This window comes from Chiloscyllium plagiosum, unplaced genomic scaffold (genome assembly GCF_037043375.1).
Source record: "Chiloscyllium plagiosum isolate Xiang-an unplaced genomic scaffold, Cpla_swu_hap1 HiC_scaffold_14, whole genome shotgun sequence".
NCBI classification, from domain to species: domain Eukaryota; kingdom Metazoa; phylum Chordata; class Chondrichthyes; order Orectolobiformes; family Hemiscylliidae; genus Chiloscyllium; species Chiloscyllium plagiosum.
In genome coordinates, this window is record NW_028270152.1 from 74,147,103 (window position 1) to 74,165,099 (window position 17,997).

At 42.8% G+C, this 17,997-nt stretch overlaps 1 protein-coding gene across 2 annotated transcripts in view; it reads right to left on the bottom strand.

Moving 5' to 3' along the window:
• Nucleotides 1-4,070: 4,070 nt before the first annotated feature.
• LOC122559133 (testis-expressed protein 264) overlaps nucleotides 4,071-17,997 on the bottom strand; it is a 299,939-nt gene continuing 286,012 nt past the window's right edge. The window contains exons 4-5 of one of the 2 annotated variants that reach the window (XM_043708470.2): nucleotides 7,185-7,211; nucleotides 4,071-4,595 (exon numbers count right to left, since the gene is read on the bottom strand). In XM_043708470.2, the coding sequence (XP_043564405.2) occupies nucleotides 4,318-4,595; nucleotides 7,185-7,211 (305 nt within the window). In that variant the 3' untranslated portion in view covers nucleotides 4,071-4,317. The remainder of the gene's footprint in view (nucleotides 4,596-7,184; nucleotides 7,212-17,997) is intronic. The other variant, XM_043708472.2, reaches the window with a different exon arrangement.

The following is a 17,997-nucleotide window of genomic DNA, read 5'->3' on the forward strand; positions in this document are numbered from 1 at the left end:
GTTTGTGGCATTTCGCTTTGCACAAACAGGCCAACATTATACAAGATCTGCACTTCAGCAGCTGATTGTCTTTGTGAGCCCTCTGGGAGGTCCTGGGGACAGGAGACCATGTAAATGGAAGGCCCGATCATCTTCATGTAGAAGGTGGTTGTAGAAAAACATTGAGGACTCAAGAAAGGCAACTGAAACTAGGAAAGAAAAAAAATAACAGCTAAGAAGGATTATGGCTGTGTTTGCTGATGTAACAGTATCAAAAGGAAATGTGCAGGCAGGCGGTCACATGAGACAATCAGGAACGAGAAGTAGAACCAACACAAACTATTCAAATAAATCAATGAGGACATGAAAGCAATAAATAGAACAGAGGACATAAGGAACTGCATGAATAGCTATAGCAGACATGTGTGAAATGAGATGTGGATTGGTCAGTGAAATTCTCTGTGGTCAGGGTGAAAGGACTAATTTGTATTTATATAATGCTGACCGACAATGGTTTTCAGTTCACCCAGTTTAAAATTCTCACTCATGGGATAAGATCCCTTCATGGCTTTCCCCTGATGATCAGACTCCTCTAGCCCTAACATTCCTCTGATCTCTCTGATGGCTCTCAGTCTCCTCCCACCTTTTGCCTTAGTAGCTGGACCCTACAACTCTCCAGGTCTAATCCTCTGCAATTCCCTCCTTAATTGTTTTGCTGGTCCACCCCCTTCACCCTTTAAAAGCCTGCTATTAGTGAGTTGGAGTAGACATCGACGAACACTAAAATGCAGATCTGCAAAAGATCTGAAATCGAATGAGCTTCTGGGCTCATTTCAATTTTTAAAAACGTATTTATTTGTGGGATGTGGGTGTCGCTAGCTGGCCAACATTTATTACCTGTCCCTAGTTGCACTTAAGAAAGTGGTGGTGAGCTGCCTTCTTGAACCGCTGAAGTCCACCTGCTGTGGATTGACCCACAATGCAACGAGGGAGAGAATTCCAGGATTTTGACCCAGCGACATTGAACGAACAGCTATATATTGCCAAGTCAGGATAGAGACTGGCTTGGTGGGGAATTGAAGGTGGTGGAGTTCTCATGTATCTGCTGCCCTTCTCCTTCTAGACAGAAGTGGTCGTGGGGTTGGAAGGTTCATCTCTTTGGTGCATCTTGTAGATAATAGATTGACCAGAGTGTTGGAGAATGGGGAAGAGTTGGTGTGAGCTGGAAAGAACTTGCCTCGATTTTCTCCTCAAGTTATCCCGGGTTTTCACCTAACCCAGGGATCTCTGAGATTTGAGCAGGAGTTTGGGAGTGCATCATTGCGTGTTACAACATAACATCCTTGTGTGGGCAAGGCTGGATGGACGAGAGGCTCCTGACAGTCAATGTTCATAAACCTGTGCCATTTGGCCTGTGGGGAACTTTGCATTAAGGATCGCAAGCTGCAACAACTCAGACGTACACGTATCCCCCGGAACCTTCCGTGTCCTTATTCCTTCTCCTAACCCTATCTTTTGTCAGGTATTTACTAACCCTTCTGACCTTTTGCTCTCTGATGCTGAACAGTTCGTATTCACCAAAGGTCTTATTTTACCATCTCAGTGAATTTCAGGCGTTACATGTCTTTGAATTCTTCCATCGCCTTTACCTCTGTGCCCATTTCTATAGACAAGTGCCCTCTGCCCTTCCCAAAGACCATTCACCGACTCCAACACACACTCTCCACCTGGACCCTTTCCCTCTGGTCTTTCACCTGCACTCGACGCCTCATTGAGAACTGTTGCTGTCATATTGCTTGCCTTAATTCCACCCATTCGAACCAGTCACCCTCGAAATTGAAAGGACTCCACGCTCACAGATCTAACCCTGACTTTGTAATTAAGCCTGCCGATGAGGGCGGTGCTATTGTTACCTGTTGTATTGACCTCTACATTACAGAGACTGAGCATACGCGCTCAGATACCTTCTCCTATTTCCCCTTGAACCATGACTCCATTTTTGGTACATCAAACTAGCATGTCTATGATGGTCATTAAGCTCAACTTACTTGAGGATCCCCCGCCAAAAACCTCCAAGCTCAACGTCTCCCAACCCCACAAAACTCACTTCAACTTCCGTCCCAAAATCCATAAACAAGACTGCCCGGGCAGACCCATTGTTTAGGCCTACTCCTGCCCCACAGAACTCATCTCTTCCTATCTCAAGTCATTTTTTTCTTCCTTTGTCCATTCCCTTCCTACTTATATCCACGATTCTTTTAATGCAATCCCTTTACACGTCCATCCCCCACCAGGACAGTCTCACGGCCCACTGCTTCTTCCTTGAAAAAAGGCCTGAATTGTTGCTATCCATCACCACTTCCTCCCCCTAGCTGAGCTCATTCCCACCTTGAACAACTTCTCCTTTAACTCCTCCCATTTTCTTCAGGTCAGAGGGGTGGCCGTGTGTAACCCGCACGGGTCCCAGTTATGTCTTCGTGAGATACATGGAACATTCCTTGTTCCAGTCCTATTCTGGCCCCTCTCCACAACTCTCTCTATGGTACATCAATAACATCATTGGTGCTGCTCCCCTCTCTCGTTCAGAATTGGAAAAGTTATCAATTTCATTTCCAATTTCCACCCCACTCTCACCATCACTCATTCATCTGACTCCTCCTTCTCTTCTGCGTCATTTCTGTTTCTATTTTGAGGGATAGGCTAGCCATCAATATCCATTACAAACCATTACAAAGGGGTGGGGGAGGTCTCTGAAATGCCCACCTTCTTCCTCAACCAAGGATTCCTCAGCACTGTAGTTGACAGGACACCCAGCCATGCCTGACCCATCTCCTACACTTTGGCTTCATCCTCCCACAACAGTGATAGCATCCATCACAACACCTAACATTCCACCAGCACCCACAGCCAGAGGGTCATCAGCTACCATTTCTGCCACCTTCAGGATGCCACAACCAGACACATATTTTCCTCCCTTCCCTAGTCAGCCTTCCAGAGACTATTCCCTCCAGGTCACCCTGCTCTGTGTCTCCTCCTTTCCCAACACCTCCCCATGCAATTACAGAAGGGGTTACACCTTCTCTCTACTTAGTATCAAAGGCCCCAAACACACCTTCCAGGTGAAGCAGTGCTTTATCTGCACTTCACTCAATCTAGTCTAATGCATTCACTGTTCAGAATGCAGTCTCCTCTCCAGTGGGGAAATGAAATGCAGACTTGGTGACCGCTTTGGAGAACACCTATGCTCTGATGGTAAAAATGACCGTGAGCTTCCAGTAGCCTGCCACTTCAATATACTACTGTGATACCTGGCCAATGTTCCTGTCTCAGGCCTTGCTGCAGTGCTCAGAGCATGCTGGAAGAATAGTATCTCATTTCCTGCTTGGGAACCCTGCACCCTCTACGATTCAACATCAAGTTCAGTAACTTTAGAATCTGATTCAGTGCTTCCATGTTTTTACCCACCCCCACATCCTGGTCCTCTCACGACATGGGTTACCTTCAGCATAACCCACCCATCTCTCATTATCACTTCTTCACCATCCCTTCTGTCCTGGCGTCTACCAATAATTCCCACATCTGCCTAACCCTTTCATATCTCTGACCCTCTATAGTCTCCACCTATCCATGTGCCTCCCCATTCCACTTCCCAACCCATCTTCAGCATCAATTTCACTTTTTCCTAGATGCTCTCAGTTCTGAAGGGACAGTGGACTCAAAACATTAACTCTTTCTTTTTCCTCAGATGCTGCCAGACCTGATGAGTTTCTCCAGCGATTTCTGTTTTGTTTCAGATCTCCAGCATCTGTAATTCTTTGTTCTATTTTTTTTACATTGTGTTGTTGTTGTAACTGTTAGCTTACAGCTTATAAAGAGTTAAACCTGAGAGGGTACACAAGCCATGCATAATACTGATGAGAATGGCCCAAACCCAAGATATTCGAAGAGGAGAAACAGCCTCTTTGTCAAGGCTCCAACTCTAGCAGACTCTGTCAGTAGAATGGGAGAACCCGTATTTCAAATCCCAGAAATCATGTGCAAAACCATGAAGTGGAATTATTGATGAAGTGCAAAAAGAATTTAAAATCTCATTTTTAATTGTTAATGCCAAATATTTGAATTTATTTAAAAAATGAATAATGTTGCTCAAGTATTACAGTATTATAGATACATTGATAGAAGCTTCAATCAAGACTTTCTTTTAAATTTCAAGCTATTTGATTAACGATTATGTTTCTCTGGAGTTGCAGCAAGCCATCTGTACCTAATCGGTGGAAATGTACCAAGCAAAGTAGTTTGCGTGGTCCCAGTCAGGTCACTTCATCATTCCTTCCGTCTTTATTCCTCCTCCATTCTCCTGATATCAGTTTCGGTCATTTCATCCAGTTTCTTTGCCACATCAGAGCTCTGAGGAGAGACCCCGTTATCTTGTGCTTCCAGATCAAGTTCCTCGAAGGATGATCCACTCGCTGCTGACTCACTTTTGTCACTCTTCTCGCTGTCCTCAGCTTCCTTGTTGCTCAAGGTGGTAGTCTCTGACTTTGCCATTGAGGTTTCCCTGCTCTCTGTGTAGGCCTCGTAAGTCTCTGAGCTTTTCTCGCTGAAGGAATCTACACCTGAAGTAATAAAGAGAAAAGTCAGACATCATTCGACCCAAACTAACAATCTCTAGTACATAAATAAAATGTCAGAAAGCCAGTCAGCTCTTGACACTCATCAGACTGCTCAAGCTCAACAATTTTATCATTCATGCAAGAGGACATCGCAGGATGTTTTGAAGAAATTGGTGAATGAGAGGTAATGGTGGTGTGGAAAGCTAGTACGGTGGTACAGCAGGTTATGAGGAGGGAAAACAGAATTTTGATACTTATTACAAATTAAAACTCTGCCTAGCTCCTCCAGAAGGTTACTCAGTTTCCCAGCATCTACTGCACTCTGGGGGCGTGAATTCCACAGATTCACAACCCTGTAGGAGAAGGAGTTCCATCTCATTTCTGTTCTTAATCTGATACCATTTATTGCTGAATCTTTACAAGTGAGACCGCATCCAGAGTATCGCGTCCAGTTTTGGTCCCTTTACTCGGGGAAGGATATAATTGCACTAGAGGCAGCTCAGAGAAAATTCAATCAGTCAATTCCAGAGATTACAGATTTGTCCACTGAAGAGGGATTGAGTGGTTTAGGTCTGTACCCACTAGGGGTGAGAAGAATGAGAGGAGATCTAATTGAGGCATATACATAATGTTAAAGGGGATTGACAAAGTAGACAAAGACCTGATGTTTCCCCTTGTGGGGCAATCTAGAATGAGAGGTGCTAGTTTGAGGACAAATGGTAGCAGATTTAAAACAGAAATGAGGAGGAACGACTTCTCCTACAGGGTTGTGAATCGGTGCAATTCACTCCCCCAGAATGTGGCGGATGCTGGGAAACTGAGTAACCTTCGGAGGAGATAGGCATATTTTTAATTAGTTATGGGTCGAAGAATTATGGAGAGCAGGCAGGAAGTGGAGTCGAGGCTGAGATGATATCAACCATGATTGTATTAAATGGTGGAGCAGGCTTGAGGGGCTGAATGGCCTAGTCCTAAACAGAAATTATACAGCCAATCTGAAATAACAGCACTAGAATTCATGAAGATCGATAGCTAAGCTAACCCATCAGAAGCTGTAATCAGTCACGCAGAAGGCCGCAGCATGCAGGGAGTGGCAAGGACTGAGAGCTTTATTCACAGTACAAACTTGCAGAGGACTGACACATGCTGTTCTCAAAGTTAACTATCCCAATGAGGTCTCCCAGTTTGGTACAATGCAGTTTCAACTCGTGTGTGGGATTCACCTGCTTTGACAATATTTGGTCCCAAAAGGAAGGCAGTCTGGGAAATGAGAAAATTGGAGACCCTCATACACATTTCCTGTCATGTAAATACCCAAAGTGATATAACCCAGACCCCAATGTACCCCTTCCTCACCTCCAACTCTCTTTCCCAGCCTGAACCCAAACTGCCAGCATCAATCTACCCTTCCTTTCCCCAACCCAAGCTGCCACTTCTAGTTGAGGCCCTAATGTCACAAATGAATGAGCTAAACTCAGATTTGTTAATTAACCCGGATACAGACAGGCTGGTAGTTTTTCAGCTTGATGGGGCAGAGTAGGGGCTGTGCTCTGTTGATCAACAGCACTTGGTAGGTATGATTAAAGAGCTGGATACAAGACAGGAACTGCCCACAGGGTGCCACACTGCTACAGTCCCCTCTCCCTGCAACACCCATTACATTAAATCCTTCTCCCTTCATATCCCTCTTATCTAGCTCATATGCACTCTTGCTCCTCAGATGCTGCCTGACCTGCTGTGCTTTTTCCAGTCACCGACCCATCACAATCATCTCCTATCTGCGTTCACCTTTCGCCATCCCAACTACAACTCCCCCAGCCTTACCCCATCTCTCCCTATTTCTCAGCCCCCCTCCCCAGTCCTAATGAAGGATTAAGCCCGAAATGTCAACTCTCTTGCTCCTCAGATGTTGTCTGACCTGGTGCTCTTTTTCCAGCTCTACACTTTATCAACTCATACGTACCTTTAGTCAGTCTGCAATTCTGGGAGCCTCTGGTGGGATTCTGTCCATTTAACTCAGTTCCTCACCACAAACTCTGCTTGGCTATTGTGTATTTCCTGTATTTTTGACTGCGATTTGGTTTTAAATTCTAAGCATCGATAACATTGTGCTTTAAGTTGATCGAATACAAAACACCACACTAATGTTCATATTCAGGAAAAAAGATATAGACTGCAAATGTTAAGACTTATTGAGAAATATGGAGAGGTGAGGTGTGGAGGGATCTGGAAATTTATTGTGAACATGGAGATGAAAAGTCATGATAGTGACACACACATCGTAAGATTTTTTTTCCAATCAGCTTGTTCAGGGATGTTACTACACCACTGTGGAGCAGGTGGGACTTGCATGTGGGCCTCCTGTCTCAGAGGTATGGACACTACCACTGCATTGTGCAAGGTCACCATTTTTAACAATGTTGTTTGGGATTTGTTAAATTCGGAAGCTTGAATTGCAGCAGGTTATTAGAAATTGTTATGTCTAAGACTAATTAAGGCCATTTGTTGCCTTATTCTATTCATTGTTCTGTTATTAAGTGAAAGAAAGTTTACAGATGTTCTAGTATAACTATTACTCTGCAGTTTACTTACATTCACATGGAGAAGCTGCTTGTTTACCTTATTGTAACAAGAACAAAGCATGTGTTAGGCAGAATGCAATAGGCATGACATCTCACTTCTATGTCAAAGCACCTATAGTTTTACACCCCATGAGTTTTACAGATACATAACAAGTATTGGGCACCACAAGTCAACTCAGAATGTAAGGGTTATGACATTCATTTGGAGGATTAATTAATGCCAATGAGACTGAGAGGGCATTAAAAGTAAGACATGAAACTTGTACAAGCCAGTGACTTTGGGCTCTTGCTCAATCGCGAACAATAAAGTTAATTACTGTACGTTTTCACTGATTCAACTGAAAATGTCACCTCTAGGATCTAGGTGTCTCTATCAAACTTAGAGTCATAGAGATGTACAGCATGGAAACAGACTCTTCGGTGTCCAACCCGTCCATGCCGATCAGATATCCCAACCCAAACTAGTCCCACCTGCCAGCACCCGGCCCATATCCCTCCAAACCCTTCCTATTCATATACCCATCCAAATGCCTCTTAAATGTTGCAATTGTACCAGCCTCCACCACTTCCTCTGGCAGCTCATTCCATACACATACCACTCTCTGTGTGAAAACTTTGCCCCTTAAGTCTCTATTATATCTTTCCCCTCTCACCCTAAACCTATGCCTTCTAGTTCTGGACTCCCCGACCCTAGGGAAAAGACTTTGCCTATTTATCATATCCATGCCCCTCATAATTTTGTAAACCTCCATAAGGTCACCCCTCAGCCTTTGACGTTCCAGGGAAAACAGCCACAGCCTTTTCAGCCTCTCCCTATAGCTCAGATTCCTGAACCCTGGCAACATCCTTGTAAATCTTTCCTGAACCCTTTCAAGTTTCACAATATCTTTCCAATAGGAAGGAGACCAGATTTGCACACAACATTCCAACAGTGGCCTAACCAATGTTCTGTACAGCTGCAACATGACCTCCCAACTCCTGTACTCAATACTCTGACCGATAAAGGAAAGCATACCAAACGCCTTCTTCACTATCCTACCATCTGCCATCTTGTTTGAAGTGTGTTGGCTTTACAGAAAGAAAGGACTTACATTCATACAGTGCCTTTTGTGACTTCAGGGCATCTCAAAGCACTTTACAATTTATGCACATCAAAGAGTTTCAAACAGCAATGACATTAATAACCAGATAACCTATTTAAGATTATTGTTGGACAAATATTGGCCAGGTACCAGCAGAATTCCCCTGCTGTTCTTAGAACAGTACCATAGAATCTTTCACACCTTCCCAAGAGAACAGACAAGACCTTCATTAACTGCTCAGCTAAAAGACAGCACTTCCAACAGTGAGAATCTCCCTCAACTCTGCACTGGAATGTCAGACAAGATTTTGCAGTCAAGTCTGGAACATGGTTTGACTCCATGACATTGACTCAGAGACTTCAGAGCTATCACTGAGGCAATTGCCACTTCTACCCTCTCACTTTAATCTCTCTCTCCCTGTTCAAGTCAAAGCTTTTTAACCTCATGCTTATTTTTCATCACATCCTTTTTTTAAATACATTGTGTGTAAATTGCCCCCTTTTTGGTGATTTTTGTTCATCAGGCACCAGCTTTCAGTTTTTCTACAATTAAATTGGGAAATAACCAGCTAACCCATTCGATCCTTCGATATATAGGAGTGTCAGGTGCACAGAAATCATCTGACAGAGTGCCCACTGGAGTCATCTGTAGCCTCTCTTTGCAGGTGCTGCTGTATATTCAAAGCATTTGCTGTCCTCACTGCAATTTTCTGGTTTTAAATTTGTTATCTTTCCAAATTAAAACAGCCCCGAGTTCCATTTTTGTTCGTACTATGATTCTTTACCCAAATGTTTTTTCAAGCATAAGGCTTGGCCCTATTCCTTGTCCTTGCCTGACATATAAATTCCATTATCAGAGCAGTCAATTCTCTGGTGTACCAGATGTAATTACTGTCTGTGTTTTAGTTAGACTACGTTAATTGCACACAGCAATTAAATGGCAGAATGTTCAGAGTTTTAATTGGTCTTGGGGTGAAGTTACAATCAGTAGCACTGGATAAAGGAAGAGTGCATATGTAGTAATAATGATTAAGTATATACAGTAATGGCAGCAGTTAGCATATTAGATGCAAATTTGAAAGTTCTTGCATCAATATAAGCAGCATTGTACATATCTCACTTCTTTAATGTGGGTAAGTGAAAGCTGCTTTTGAGAGGAAGGATTACGGTTATTGTAATTGGAACTTCATCCTTCCCAATTAATTTTTGAGTTAGGGCAGTCACTCAGTTTAAAGAGAGGCCCACAGATATGGTCAGGCATGGATGATTAAACAGAGTTCAGCTGCAGCAGTAATATGGCTGTCACAAATGACCTGAGAAGCTGCTTTTACATTGGCATTTGAGGTCTCTCGCTAATGTGGAAAAATCCCAGAGGAAAGTTGCTGGATTGGCTACAACTTTGGCCTAGTGTTACTATGGGTTTTCCTGTTGAGGCCTCTCGAAGTGAATTTAGAAACTTTACACTGGGAATATAAGCAGGCACCGCAGGAAGCACATAGCAAGTCAGTCAGAGTCTGTGACATAATCGTTTCCTACAAAGCAACGACTGAGGAAGAGCCCAGTCTGAAATATTTCTCCTCCTGACCCCTCTCCTCAGAAATGATTACAGATCTTTGAAGGTTTCTAGTATTTCCTGCATTGGATCCCGACCTTTACCAGTTTATTTGCAAAATTTATATTAATAATTGTCACCAGATACACAAGCCCTCACTCTGAAGCACTGTTGTTCATCTGCAAGATGCTGATCAGGTCTCTGTACATTTCTGACATTTTTTTGTTCCCCAACAGAGTAACATTTGACTCTATTAAAATTATAGAATACAATAGAATCCCTGCAGTGTGGAAACAGGCCCTTTGGCTCTCCGAAGAGAAACCCACGCAGACCCATTCCCTTAGCCTATTATTCGACATTTACCCCTGACTAATGCACAATACCTACACATCCCTGAACACTATGGGCAATTTAGCATGGCCAATTCACCTAACCTGCACATCTTTGGACTGTGGGAGGAAACCAGAGCACCTGGAGGAAACCCACACAGACACGGGGAGAATGTGCAAACTCCTCACAGACAGTTGCTCGAGGCTGGAATCGAAGCCAGGTCCCTGGTGCTGTGAGGCAGCAGTGCTAACTACTGAGCCACTGTGCTGTTTGTTAAAATATTGGTTCGGAAAATCCTTTTAAGTAACTGTTTTGCCTTGTTTGAATCAGGATCTCAATTCAATGTGTTTTGTGAGTTATGTAACAGGACAGATTTTGTTTTTATATTGAAATTGTACAACATTCTGTCCTTTTAAAAATTATCAAACTTGTAACCTTAAAACAAATTGATTGAGCACCTTGAGTCCCTGATTCTGTTTGAAATTCTACAATGCCTGTTTTGAAAAAAAAGTTGGGTCAGTAGTCATGCTTTAGCCAGATGAGAGTATTGTATTAAAATATCTTTGCTGATGTGTTTTTAATGCAGTGTGTTCACAAAAAGAAGAGTGCATTTTGAGTTTGCTGTTTTAAGATTTTAGAGAATATTAGAACTTGAGACTGTGCTGTTTAAACTCTTTAAATTATTGTTAAGACTTCATTGGCCCCCTTCTTATTGCAAATTCAAAGAGTGTTGATCTCTACCAAAGTTGCCACTGCAATTCCGACTGCTTCATTTGGGAAGTTTCATTTGGAGAACATATTTTAAAATATTCCGCATTTGTTTCCCCACGAATATTTGAGATTTAAATCTGAACTAAAATTGCCTCTTTTAATTGCTAAAGCACAGGAAACCTTTTGTTGCTTTTGTGCTGTTCTAGACTTTTGAAATACGTTTCCTGGCAGCATTCACATTAGCCAAGTATTAATTTGTTAATACAACCTGAAAGGGGTCCCCCGAGGGTTTGATTTTAGGACCATTGATTGTTGTTTATAATTGACTGAATTGTTTAGGCAGTACAATTTAGAAGTTTATGGATTGTATAAAACTTGATAATAGTGAACAGAATAACAGACTTCCAAATGACTGAGAATGCTGAAATAGGCAAACACAATTTCTTGTAGTTAAACGCGTGACTGTCTTCATATTGATAACCACCTTGGCAAGGAAGGAAGGAGAGAGGAAATGTAAAGATACTTTCAGCAGCTAACATCGTCTCTACAGTTTCTCCATTCACAGGTAAAGCATGCCTTCGGACCACCACCCATCCACAACCTGATCCAATGGATTCAACCAACTCCCCAGCCATGAGCATGAAAAGCGAAGTAGTTAACAACAGTGAAGAGGAGGTCGGTATGCTTTTTGTCAGTGGCCTTCCTATGGACATTAAACCACGTGAGCTTTACCTTCCCTTTCGATCATTTAAGGGATATGAAGGTTCACTGATCAAACTAACATCACAACAGCCAATTGGCTTTGTTACATTTAACAGCAGAGCGGGAGCAGAAACAGCAAAGAATGCTGCATTCACCTAGTCTGCAGTTGCAGCTGCTGCACTGCACACTGATAATGCGCTGATATCCTCCAGCTGAAGCATCTCCGGAAGGATGCAAGTCTCAACAGTTTTGTGAAACATTTAACTGCCCTTATCCGAGAATTCAGACTTCTCCAAGGAGTGATGCACAAGGACAGACTGAATTTTGTTTTCAGGTTGGAATTTATTAAAGGAGATTTTGGAGAACTAGCTCATTTCCACTCGACTTGGAGGGGATGGAGTGGTCACTAAGGACTCTGGATTTAAGAACTTTACTGGTGATTTTTTTTTCCACATGGGACCATTCTTCAAACTCTATTTACTGTTACGGACTAGTAATTTTTGTTGTTATAATCACTGAATACTGTGTGTCAATGACTTGCTTGGGTGCGGGCTGTCAGAGTCTTATGAAAGCTGGTAATGCCATTGGTTATCATGGACTGTAAGCAGGCAGGGAAAGAGTTAACTTCTGAGTTTTGTGAAACAAGAGGTTCAGCTGATCATGACTCAGATCAGATAAGAGCTTACAGTTAACAATGGGGTGCTGGAGGCAAGGTTAATTGGGTTAACACGGTGGAAAGGCATTCATTATATAGAGCAATTTAACAAGATGAGGTAGCATTCAGTATGTAAGGCTAGTTAACAAGGTGAAAAGTATTCATGATGTGAAGTCAGTTAAGGTTAAGAACATTCATTATGTAATACCAGGTGGCTTAATCTTTGCTATTGGCACTCGCTGATTGTAACAGTCACCCAATCAATATGTATGACGTCTTATCTGGATGCTCCTCCATGTAAAATGACTATATAATTCATTAAGAACCTGCTCTTCCAGAGAAGACCATGTGTCTCTGTGCATATGGGCGATTGTTCTCTCTCCCTCCAGGGCCCGGAATAAAGATGAAGGAGGTAAAACTATACTGTGTCTCTGAGCATTTTGCTTCGACTTGTGGGGAGCAGGATGACAGGTAAGGACAAGCCAGGGAACTATAGACCAGTGAGCCTGACATCGGTGGTGGGCAAGTTGTTGGAGCGAATCCTGAGGGACAGTATGTATGTGTGTTGAGAAAGGCAAGGACTGATCAGGGATAGTCAACATGGCTTTGTGCCTGGGAAATCATGTCTCACAAACTTGATTGAGTTTTTCGAAGAAGTAACAAAGAGGATTGATAAGGGCAGAGCAGTAGATGTGATCTATATGGACTTCAGTAAAGTATTCAACAAGGTTCCTCATGGAAACTGATTAGCAAGTTTGGATCACATGGAATACAGGGAAAACTAGCCATTTGGATACAGAACTGGCTCAAAGGTAGAAGACAGAGGGTGGTGGTGGAGGGTTGTTTTTCAGACTGGAGGCCTGTGATCAGTAGAGTGCCACAAGGATCAGTGCTGGGTCCACTACGTTTCATAATTTATATAAATGATTTGGATGTGAGCACAAAAGGTATGGTTGGTAAGTTTGCAGATGACATCAAAATTGGAGGTGTAGTGGACAGCAAAGAAGGTTACCTCAGATTACAACGGAATCTTGACCAGATGGGCCAATGGGCTGAGGAGTGGCAGATGGAATTTAATTTAGATAAATGCGAGGTGGTGCATTTTGGGAAAGCAAATCTTAGCAGGACCTATACACTTAATGGTAAGGTCCAATGGAGTGTTGCTGAACAAAGAGACCTTGGAGTGCAGGTTCATGGCTCCTTGAAAGTAGAATCATAGGGATAGGATAGTGAAGAAAGCATTTGGTATGTTTTCCTTAATTGGTCAGATTATTGAGTACAGGAGTTGGGAGGACATGTTGCGGCTGTGCAGGGCATTGGTTAGGCCACTGTTTGGAATATTGTGTGCAATTCTAATCTCCTTCCTATCGGAAGGATGTTGTTAAACTTGAAAGGGTTCAGAAAAAATGTATAAGGATATTGCCAGGGTTGGAGGCTTTTAGCGGGAAAGAGAGAGAGAGAGAGAGAGAGAGAGAGAGAGAGAGAGAGAGAGTGAATAGACTGGAGCTGTTTTCCCTGGAGTGTCAGAGGCTGAGGGGTGACCTTATAAAATCATGAGGGGCATTGGTAAGGTAAATAGACAAGGTCTTTTCCCTAGGGTGGGGTAGTCCAGAACTTGAGGGCATAGGTTAAGGATGAGAGGGGAAAGATATAAAAGGGACCTAAGGAGCAACGTTTTCACACAGAGGGTGGTGTATATGTAGAATGGGCTGCCAGAGGAAGTGTGGAGGCTAGTACAATTGCAACATTTATAAGGCATTTGGATGGGTATATGAATAGGAAGGGTTTGGAGGGATATGGGCCGGATGCTGGCAGGTGGGATTAGGTTGGGTTGGGATATCTGCCCAGCATGGACGAGTTGGACCAAAGGGTCTGTTTCCATGCTGTACATCTCTATGACTCTATGAATGTTTGTATGTTGTGCCCTGGAGCTAGAGATCCAGGAATGTTATGAATTTCATTTGCATTTTGGGAATCTAAGATGATTTTAAAAGAAAAGGCCATTTTGTAGGACAATGATAGTGGGCATGTTAGCTGAATGAGGTTACCTCATGACCTTTCCCACATAATTTAGACTAGTCTCTCGTTACGATATACTGTGAAAAGGGAAGGTTATCAAACCAATCATTTGGGGCCTGGCTTGATCAAGATTTCCCATTTTGACGTGCCTGTAAGCTTCATTCGTCAAGAGAACTCAGACTTGTCAATGAGTTTCTCTTCGTCTACAAACTTCTGCCATTTTATTGCTGGTTATTTGATTAAGGACATGGGATGTTCTTGCCATTTTAATACCAATTTCTGTATAAAGACAGCCTATTTGCAGCAGCAAGGGGAGTAGCCTAAGAGACATCTTTGGGGTAAGAGCTGGCTACTCTGCTAATGGTTTTAGAACCTTAGATACCTGCAATCCAGGCTTGAGCTATGTTATAGTGTAACATTGATACAGTTGGTAAATATAGGTAATAATTTAAACTAAACTGTCTTAAGAGTGTTATATTCCAGACTAGCACAGAGAACGATCTCTGGGACAAACCAAGACAGACTTATAGTTGAGTCAAAGAGTCATAGAGATGTACAGCATGGAAACAGACCCTTCGGTCCAACCTGTCCATGCCGACCAGATATCCCAACCCAATCTAGTCCCACCTGCGAGCACCCAGCCCATATCCCTCCAAACCCTTCCTATTCATATACCCATCCAAATGCCTCTCAAATGTTGCAGAGTCCATCAGGGATTCCCTGAGCCATCTCGAATAGGTGCTTTAACATGACCATTTACGCCGCCCTGCCGTGGATTATGCTGTGGAAGAGTTTTATACTGGCATATTATTGGCACAAGAGGTGTAAAAGGCATGCATTTATAAAATACCTTTCCCAAACTCATGATGCCCACAAATGATTTACAGCCAATGAATTGTAGTCATTTCTGCAACATAAGTAAACATGGCAACTAATCTGCACATAGCAAGGTCCCAAAATGATCTGATTATAAGCAAAAAAATCTGTTAGCAGACAGTGGTTGCAGGACATAGAACAAGTCCCCGATCCTGTTTTAAATTGTAATTTTTAAATTAGTTTGAGAGAACAGCTTGACCCTCAGTCAAAAGATGAGGGAGTCGATAAAATGTGGAGCTGGAAAAACACAGCAGGTCAGACAGCATCGGAAGAGCAGGGAAGTCGACGTCTCAGGTCAGGACCTGTCCTAATGAAGAATCCTGATCTGAAATGTTGATTTTCCTGCTGCTCCGATGCTGTCTGATGTGCTTGTTTTGCTGGCTCTACATTTTACCAATTCTGACTTCCAGCATCTGCAGTCCTTACTATTTCCTCCTCGATCATAGAGTCATAGAGGTGTGCAGCACAGAAACAGACCCTTTGGTTCAACTCGTTTACGTCAACCAGGTATCCTAAACTAATCTAGTCCCATTTGCCAGCATTTGGCCCAGATCACTCTGAAGCCTTCCTATTCATATACTCATCCAGATGCCTTTTAAGTATTGTCATTGTACCAGCCTCCTTCACTTCCTCTGGCAGCTCATTCCATACACACCACTCTCTGCATGAAAAAGTTGCCCCTTCGTCCCCTTTTAAATCTTTGTCCACTCACCCTAAACCTATGGCTTCTAGTTTTGGACAGCCCCACACTGGGGAAAAGACCTTGTCTATTTATTGTATCAATGCCCCTCATGATTTTATAAACCTCTATAAGGTCAACCCTTAGCTTCCGACGCTCCAGGAAAAACAGCCCCAGCCTTTTCAGCCTTTCCCTGTAGCTCAAATCCTCCAAACCTGGGAACTTCCTTGTAAATCTTTTCTGAACCCTTTCAACCCTTATAGTATGGAGTCCAGGATTTCAAAAGATGTTGTGTGATGAACTCTCAGCGTCCCTAAAATAGATAGGGAAACTTTATCTAGCACAATTGTGTCGCCTGAGTGCTACGCACTGCTGAAAGGTTAGATGAGGATATTGTAGGTCTCACTGGTAATGCTGCCCCCTTCTAAGGATTGCTATCTGACTCTAATTTTTTGTGTTGAAACATGGAAGGTGTCACCTGATTGAGGCTCTGGTGTTTGTTCGCACTCATTGAGGTGCAGTCCAACGGACAGGAAAGAGGTAGGAAGAGGGTGAACAAATCTAAAGACTAAAGCAACAGTGGGAAGGTTTGAACTGTAGGACCAGATGCATAGCAGGAATTGTCACTTAGCAACCAGCAGAAGCTACTGCAGTGTAAGGTCCAAGAACTGGCCCTGGTCACAGTCCTTGCAGCTGAGAGCAACAACACTCCCTCTCCAGCCAAGACTGGCTCTCATTCATCAATGAGCAAATCCAATATTCTGGCTCAGACGTCCCTCTCTTTTCAAAGAGAAATGCTCCACCGCATCACTGAGGTCAGCGCATCTTCTATTTTATAGTTCAGCAGTCACTCCATGTTTGACAGTTGTCAGCATTACGTTTTCTCACCTCCTGTGCAATTAAGATGGTTCCTCCTAGATTTCAGTTGTGTTTGTATAAAATCTGCCAGTGTTCACATTCACTTCCTCTTCCAACAATGGCTTTGAAAGGCTCCATTAAGGAGGAGCTGAATGCCTCTATCCATAATGGACCTTCACAGCAGAGTGAGCCTATTGAACACTTCAGTTACTTGGGGCTGCTGCACATGTTCCTTTACAATGATGTACTCACTCCTATCAAAGCAGCATGGCTCACAGAGAGAAATCTTAAAGGCACCGTACACTTCAAGTCACTCTGACATTGGAATGCCACATGCAAAGATGAGCTGATCACTTTCAGCAGCAATCATGCAAGATGTTTGACCTAAATCACTTCTTAAAATGTTATGTTTTCTTCAGAATGTCACTGCGCATTTAATCTTATGAAATACTCGGTGCCAGGCTTTTCAGCGATGTCATTAAGGTGGATGATGAAAAAGCCAGCATTCCTCTGAACTGAAATAAAATAAACCAAGAGCCCAATACTTTAAGATTGTGATGCTCAGAAGCTGGGGGTAAAACAGTTCTGTGTATTGTATCCTCAGCAACTTTTAAACAGGCTGTTATTCCCCTCTGCTTCAGGTCAACATTCATCCATCAGCAAGCATCATTATGGCCTGGTCTTTATCTGATTGCTCATTGTGACAGCACTCTCTAAGCAAATTCACAACTGACTCCACTACATTATAACTATCACTGTAATCTAACAGTACAATCCCAACCATTTATAGCTGAGGCTTTATTGAAAAAGCAATTTTCCTGCTGCATGTTGATGGTCTACAAAACACAGGAAACCATTAGAACCTTGCAGACAGGAGAAGGATTCAAGCAAAACTGCACTAAAAACACCAACATCAAAATTAAATATAGAAACAGGAGGCAAAGAAAAGGAAGAGAAGGGTCAGGAACTGGGAGGAAGCCTTATTTAATCCTGGAGAATAGAGAGATTCAGGGGGTAACAGGTATGTTTTGAGCAGGATCAGAGGTATTCACATTGTAAAATTTTTGAATCCAGAGGTAAAAAGCATAATGGTGTAATGTTTGTTTATCCAGCAGCGTAAAGATTCAGAATAGGAGAAGGCCTCTCAGTCCCAGGGCCCACTCTGTTCCTCAGATCATTGCCATGCAGTACCTTAATCCAAGTCCGCTTGATAGTCTTACACAAGAATGGTCTAGGGTCAGGAAGGTCCAACTGGCCCTCAGCATCAACAATACTCTGTGAAAAAGAACTAATGATTCCCATTTCCATTCCAACTGAAAAACTGTTCCTCAAGTTTGCTACTAAATCAGTCTATGTCTAA